The 7,500-nt window shown below is 37.8% G+C and overlaps 1 protein-coding gene across 1 annotated transcript in view; it reads left to right on the forward strand.

The window, feature by feature from the left end:
- Positions 1-260: 260 nt before the first annotated feature.
- dcc (DCC netrin 1 receptor) overlaps positions 261-7,500 on the forward strand; it is a gene marked incomplete at both ends in the record, with an annotated part of 180,812 nt that continues 173,572 nt past the window's right edge. The window contains one exon of the mRNA XM_079814224.1: positions 261-800. Within this exon, the coding sequence (XP_079670350.1) occupies positions 261-800 (540 nt within the window). The remainder of the gene's footprint in view (positions 801-7,500) is intronic.

A 7,500-nucleotide genomic window follows, 5' to 3' on the forward strand; every position in this document is an offset into this window, starting at 1 on the left:
TAGGTGTGAGGTTCTGCTGTGTGTAAGTGAGACTCGTGTTGATGTAAATATTGATGTGTTGCTGCAGAACTCGCTCATGAATTGATGTGTGTGTGTGTGTGTGTGTGTGTGTGTGTGTGTGTGTGTGTGTGTGTGTGTGTGTGTGTGTGTGTGTGTGTGTGTCTGTTGTGATTGTGCAGTAATCAGATGAGAGTGTGTAATCAGAGCGTTCTGCGTCCTCTCAGCCTCGTCTCCAATCACAGCGAGTGCTCGTCTCACTGATGCCAACGCAGAAGAACCAGAGCAGAACCAGAACAGAGCCAGAACAGAGTCAGAACCAGAGCAGAGCAGAAAAGAGCAGAACCAGAACAGAGCCAGAGCCAGAACCAGAACCAGACCAGAACCTGAGCAGAGCAGAGCAGAACCAGAACAGAGCCAGAGCCAGAGCCAGAACAGAGCCAGAGCAGAACCCGAGCAGGGCAGAGCAGAGCAGAAAAGAGCAGAGCCAGAACAGAGCCAGAGCCAGAACCAGAACCAGACCAGAACCTGAGCAGAGCAGAGCAGAACCAGAGCAGAACCAGAGCAGAACCAGAACAGAGCCAGAACAGAGCCAGCACAGAGCCAGAGCAGAACCAGAACAGAGCCAGAGCAGAACCCGAGCAGGGCAGAGCAGAGCAGAAAAGAGCAGAGCCAGAACAGAGCCAGCACAGAGCCAGAGCCAGCACAGAGCCAGAACAGAGCCAGAACAGAGCCAGCACAGAGCCAGAGCCAGCACAGAGCCAGAACAGAGCCAGAACAGAGCAAGCACAGAGCCAGAGCCAGTACAGAGCCAGAGCAGAGCCAGAGCCAGAGCCAGACCAGAGCCAGAGCCAGAGCCAGAGCAGAACCAGAACAGAGCCAGAGCCAGAGCCAGAACAGAGCCAGAACAGAGCCAGAGCAGAACCCGAGCAGAGCAGAGCAGAGCAGAACCAGCACAGAGCAAGAACAGAGCCAGAACAGAGCCAGAGCCAGAGCAGGACCAGAACCAGAACCAGAACCAGAACCAGAACCAGAACCAGAACAGAGCCAGAGCCAGAACAGAGCCAGAACAGAGCCAGAGCCAGAGCAGAACCAGAACAGAGCCAGAGCGGAACCAGAGCAGAACCAGAACAGAGCCAGAGCCAGAACAGAGCCAGAGCCAGAGCCAGAGCCAGAGCAGAACCAGAACAGAGCCAGAGCCAGAGCCAGAGCCAGAGCCAGAGCCAGAACAGAACCAGAACCAGAACCAGAACAGAGCCAGAGCCAGAGCCAGAGCCAGAGCCAGAGCCAGAGCAGAACAGAGCCAGAGCCAGAGCGGAACCAGAGCAGAACCAGAACAGAGCCAGAGCCAGAACAGAGCCAGTGCAGAACCAGAACAGAGCCAGTGCAGAACCAGAACAGAGCCAGAGCAGAACCAGAACAGAGCCAGAGCCAGAGCCATAGCCAGAACAGAACCAGAACAGAGCCAGAGCCATAGCCAGAACAGAACCAGAACAGAGCCAGAGCCAGAGCCAGAGCCAGAGCCATAGCCAGAACAGAACCAGAACAGAGCCAGAGCGGAACCAGAACAGAGCCAGAGCAGAACCAGACCCAGAGTCCTCCTCTAACGCGTAAATGTAGGGCGGGGCTTGATTGTGTCTGTGGGGAATTGATTGGATGGTTGTGGTTTGCTATTGGCTGATGTCATGTGAGTGACAGGTGGCCCCGCCCTCATCATCAGAGCAGAGATGCAGTTATTCTGACTGAGGATTATTAACGCGGTGTTCCAGCTGCAGCTCTGCTGTGATCTGATGATTCTCAGAGAATTTTCTGAAGGCTTGAACTCACGCCGCTGCAGCCGAAGGGATGAATAACGCATGAGGCGCCGGTGACTGCAGGGTTTGATGGATATTTGGAACGGGATCAATATTGCCGTAGCTGACAGCAGAGGATATATCCCTCAGTCGATCATATCCACTGGCATTGATCTCTGGCCGAAGCTCTGGCCGAATGACCAGTGAAGGGAAGTCCAGATCCATCTCACAGAGCAGCGGCATTCCTCCTCATATACATCTAAATACATATACATTCCCCTCATATACATCTGAATACATATACATCCTCCTCATATACATCTGAATACATATACATTCCCCTCATATACATCTAAATACATATACATTCCCCTCATATACATCTGAATACATATACATCCTCCTCATATACATCTAAATACATATACATTCCCCTCATATACATCTGAATACATATACATTCCCCTCATATACATCTAAATACATATACATTATCCTCATATACATCTGAATACATATACATTCCCCTCATATACATCTAAATACATATACATCCTCCACATATACATCTGAATACATATACATTCTCCTCATATACATCTGAATACATATTCATTCTCCTCATATACATCTGAATACATATTCATTCTCCTCATATACATCTGAATACATATTCATTCTCCTCATATACATCTGAATACATATACATTCCCCTCATATACATCTGAATACATATTCATTCTCCTCATATACATCTGAATACATATACATTCCCCTCATATACATCTGAATACATATACATCCTCCTCATATACATCTGAATTCATATTCATTCTCCTCATATACATCTGAATACATATACATTCCCCTCATATACATCTGAATACATATACATTCCTCCTCATATACATCTGAATACATATACATTCCCCTCATATACATCTGAATACATATTCATTCTCCTCATATACATCTGAATACATATACATTCCCCTCATATACATCTGAATACATATTCATTCCCCTCATATACATCTGAATACATATACATTCCCCTCATATACATCTGAATACATATTCATTCTCCTCATATACATCTGAATACATATACATTCTCCTCATATACATCTGAATACATATTCATTCCCCTCATATACATCTGAATACATATACATTCCCCTCATATACATCTGAATACATATACATTCCCCTCATATACATCTGAATACATATTCATTCTCCTCATATACATCTGAATACATATACATTCCCCTCATATACATCTGAATACATATTCATTCCCCTCATATACATCTGAATACATATTCATTCTCCTCATATACATCTGAATACATATTCATTCTCCTCATATACATCTGAATACATATACATTCCCCTCATATACATCTGAATACATATTCATTCCCCTCATATACATCTGAATACATATTCATTCTCCTCATATACATCTGAATACATATTCATTCTCCTCATATACATCTGAATACATATACATTCCCCTCATATACATCTGAATACATATTCATTCCCCTCATATACATCTAAATACATATACATTCCCCTCATATACATCTGAATACATATACATTCCCCTCATATACATCTGAATACATATACATTCCCCTCATATACATCTGAATACATATTCATTCCCCTCATATACATCTGAATACATATTCATTCTCCTCATATACATCTGAATACATATTCATTCTCCTCATATACATCTGAATACATATACATTCCCCTCATATACATCTGAATACATATTCATTCCCCTCATATACATCTGAATACATATTCATTCTCCTCATATACATCTGAATACATATTCATTCTCCTCATATACATCTGAATACATATACATTCCCCTCATATACATCTGAATACATATTCATTCTCCTCATATACATCTGAATACATATACATTCTCCTCATATACATCTGAATACATATTCATTCTCCTCATATACATCTGAATACATATACATTCCCCTCATATACATCTGAATACATATACATTCCCCTCATATACATCTGAATACATATTCATTCTCCTCATATACATCTGAATACATATACATTCCCCTCATATACATCTGAATACATATACATTCTCCTCATATACATCTGAATACATATACATTCTCCTCATATACATCTGAATACATATACATTCCCCTCATATACATCTGAATACATATACATTCCCCTCATATACATCTGAATACATATTCATTCTCCTCATATACATCTGAATACATATACATTCTCCTCATATACATCTGAATACATATTCATTCTCCTCATATACATCTGAATACATATACATTCCCCTCATATACATCTGAATACATATACATTCTCCTCATATACATCTGAATACATATACATTCTCCTCATATACATCTGAATACATATACATTCCCCTCATATACATCTGAATACATATACATTCCCCTCATATACATCTGAATACATATTCATTCTCCTCATATACATCTGAATACATATACATTCCCCTCATATACATCTGAATACAAATACATCCTCCTCATATACATCTGAATACATATTCATTCTCCTCATATACATCTGAATACATATTCATTCTCCTCATATACATCTGAATACATATACATTCTCCTCATATACATCTGAATACATATACATCCTCCTCATATACATCTGAATACATATACATTCCCCTCATATACATCTGAATACATATTCATTCTCCTCATATACATCTGAATACATATTCATTCTCCTCATATACATCTGAATACATATACATTCTCCTCATATACATCTAAATACATATTCATTCTCCTCATATACATCTGAATACATATTCATTCTCCTCATATACATCTGAATACATATTCATTCTCCTCATATACATCTGAATACATATTCATTCTCCTCATATACATCTGAATACATATTCATTCTCCTCATATACATCTGAATACATATTCATTCCCCTCATATACATCTGAATACATATTCATTCTCCTCATATACATCTGAATACATATTCATTCTCCTCATATACATCTGAATACATATACATTCTCCTCATATACATCTGAATACATATTCATTCTCCTCATATACATCTGAATACATATACATTCCCCTCATATACATCTGAATACATATTCATTCTCCTCATATACATCTGAATACATATTCATTCTCCTCATATACATCTGAATACATATACATTCCCTTCATATACATCTGAATACATATACATTCTCCTCATATACATCTGAATACATATACATTCCCCTCATATACATCTGAATACATATACATTCCCCTCATATACATCTGAATACATATACATTCCCCTCATATACATCTGAATACATATTCATTCTCCTCATATACATCTGAATACATATACATTCCCCTCATATACATCTGAATACATATACATTCCCCTCATATACATCTGAATATATATTCATTCTCCTCATATACATCTGAATACATATTCATTCTCCTCATATACATCTGAATACATATACATTACCCTCATATACATCTGAATACATATACATTCCCCTCATATACATCTGAATACATATTCATTCTCCTCATATACATCTGAATACACATACATTCCCCTCATATACATCTAAATACATATACATTCCCCTCATATACATCTGAATACATATACATTCCCCTCATATACATCTGAATACATATACATTCCCCTCATATACATCTGAATACATATACATTCTCCTCATATACATCTAAATACATATACATTCTCCTCATATACATCTAAATACATATACATTCCCCTCATATACATCTGAATACATATACATTCCCCTCATATACATCTGAATACATATACATTCCCCTCATATACATCTAAATACATATACATTCCCCTCATATACATCTGAATACATATACATTCCCCTCATATACATCTAAATACATATACATTCCCCTCATATACATCTGAATACATATACATTCTCCTCATATACATCTGAATACACATACATTCCCCTCATATACATCTAAATACATATACATTCCCCTCATATACATCTGAATACATATACATTCCCCTCATATACATCTGAATACATATTCATTCTCCTCATATACATCTGAATACACATACATTCCCCTCATATACATCTAAATACATATACATTCTCCTCATATACATCTGAATACATATACATTCCCCTCATATACATCTGAATACATATACATTCCCCTCATATACATCTGAATACATATTCATTCTCCTCATATACATCTGAATACATATTCATTCTTCTCATATACATCTGAATACATATTCATTCCCCTCATATACATCTAAATACATATTCATTCTCCTCATATACATCTGAATACATATTCATTCTCCTCATATACATCTGAATACATATACATTCTCCTCATATGCATCTGAATACATATTCATTCTCCTCATATACATCTGAATACATATACATTCCCCTCATATACATCTGAATACATATTCATTCTCCTCATATACATCTGAATACATATTCATTCTCCTCATATACATCTGAATACATATTCATTCTCCTCATATACATCTGAATACATATACATTCCCCTCATATACATCTGAATACATATACATTCCCCTCATATACATCTGAATACATATTCATTCTCCTCATATACATCTGAATACACATACATTCCCCTCATATACATCTGAATACATATACATTCCCCTCATATACATCTGAATACATATACATTCCCCTCATATACATCTGAATACATATTCATTCTCCTCATATACATCTGAATACATATTCATTCTCCTCATATACATCTGAATACATATTCATTCCCCTCATATACATCTGAATACATATTCATTCTCCTCATATACATCTGAATACATATTCATTCTCCTCATATACATCTGAATACATATACATTCTCCTCATATGCATCTGAATACATATTAATTCTCCTCATATACATCTGAATACATATACATTCCCCTCATATACATCTGAATACATATTCATTCTCCTCATATACATCTGAATACATATTCATTCTCCTCATATACATCTGAATACATATCTCTGACTGTCTCTCTGACTGTATCTCTGACTGTATATCTGATTCTCACTCTGACTGTATATCTGACTGTATATCTGACTGTATATCTGACTGTATCTCTGACTGTATATCTGACTGTATCTCTGACTGTATATCTGACTGTATCTCTGACTGTATCTCTGACTGTATATCTGACTGTATCTCTGACTGTATCTCTGACTGTATATCTGACTGTATCTCTGACTGTATCTCTGACTGTATCTCTGACTGTATCTCTGACTGTATCGCTGACTCTCACTCTGACTGTATATCTGACTGTATCTCTGACTGTATCTCTGACTGTATCTCTGACTGTATATCTGACTGTATATCTGACTGTATCTCTGACTCTCACTCTGACTGTATCGCTGACTCTCACTCTGACTGTATCTCTGACTGTATCTCTGACTGTATCTCTGACTGTATCTCTGACTGTATATCTGACTGTATATCTGACTGTATCTCTGACTCTCACTCTGACTGTATATCTGACTGTATCTCTGACTGTATCTCTGACTGTATCTCTGACTGTATATCTGACTGTATCTCTGAC

The sequence above is a fragment of the Gobio gobio genome (genome assembly GCF_949357685.1).
Source record: "Gobio gobio genome assembly, chromosome: 4".
Taxonomy (NCBI): domain Eukaryota; kingdom Metazoa; phylum Chordata; class Actinopteri; order Cypriniformes; family Gobionidae; genus Gobio; species Gobio gobio.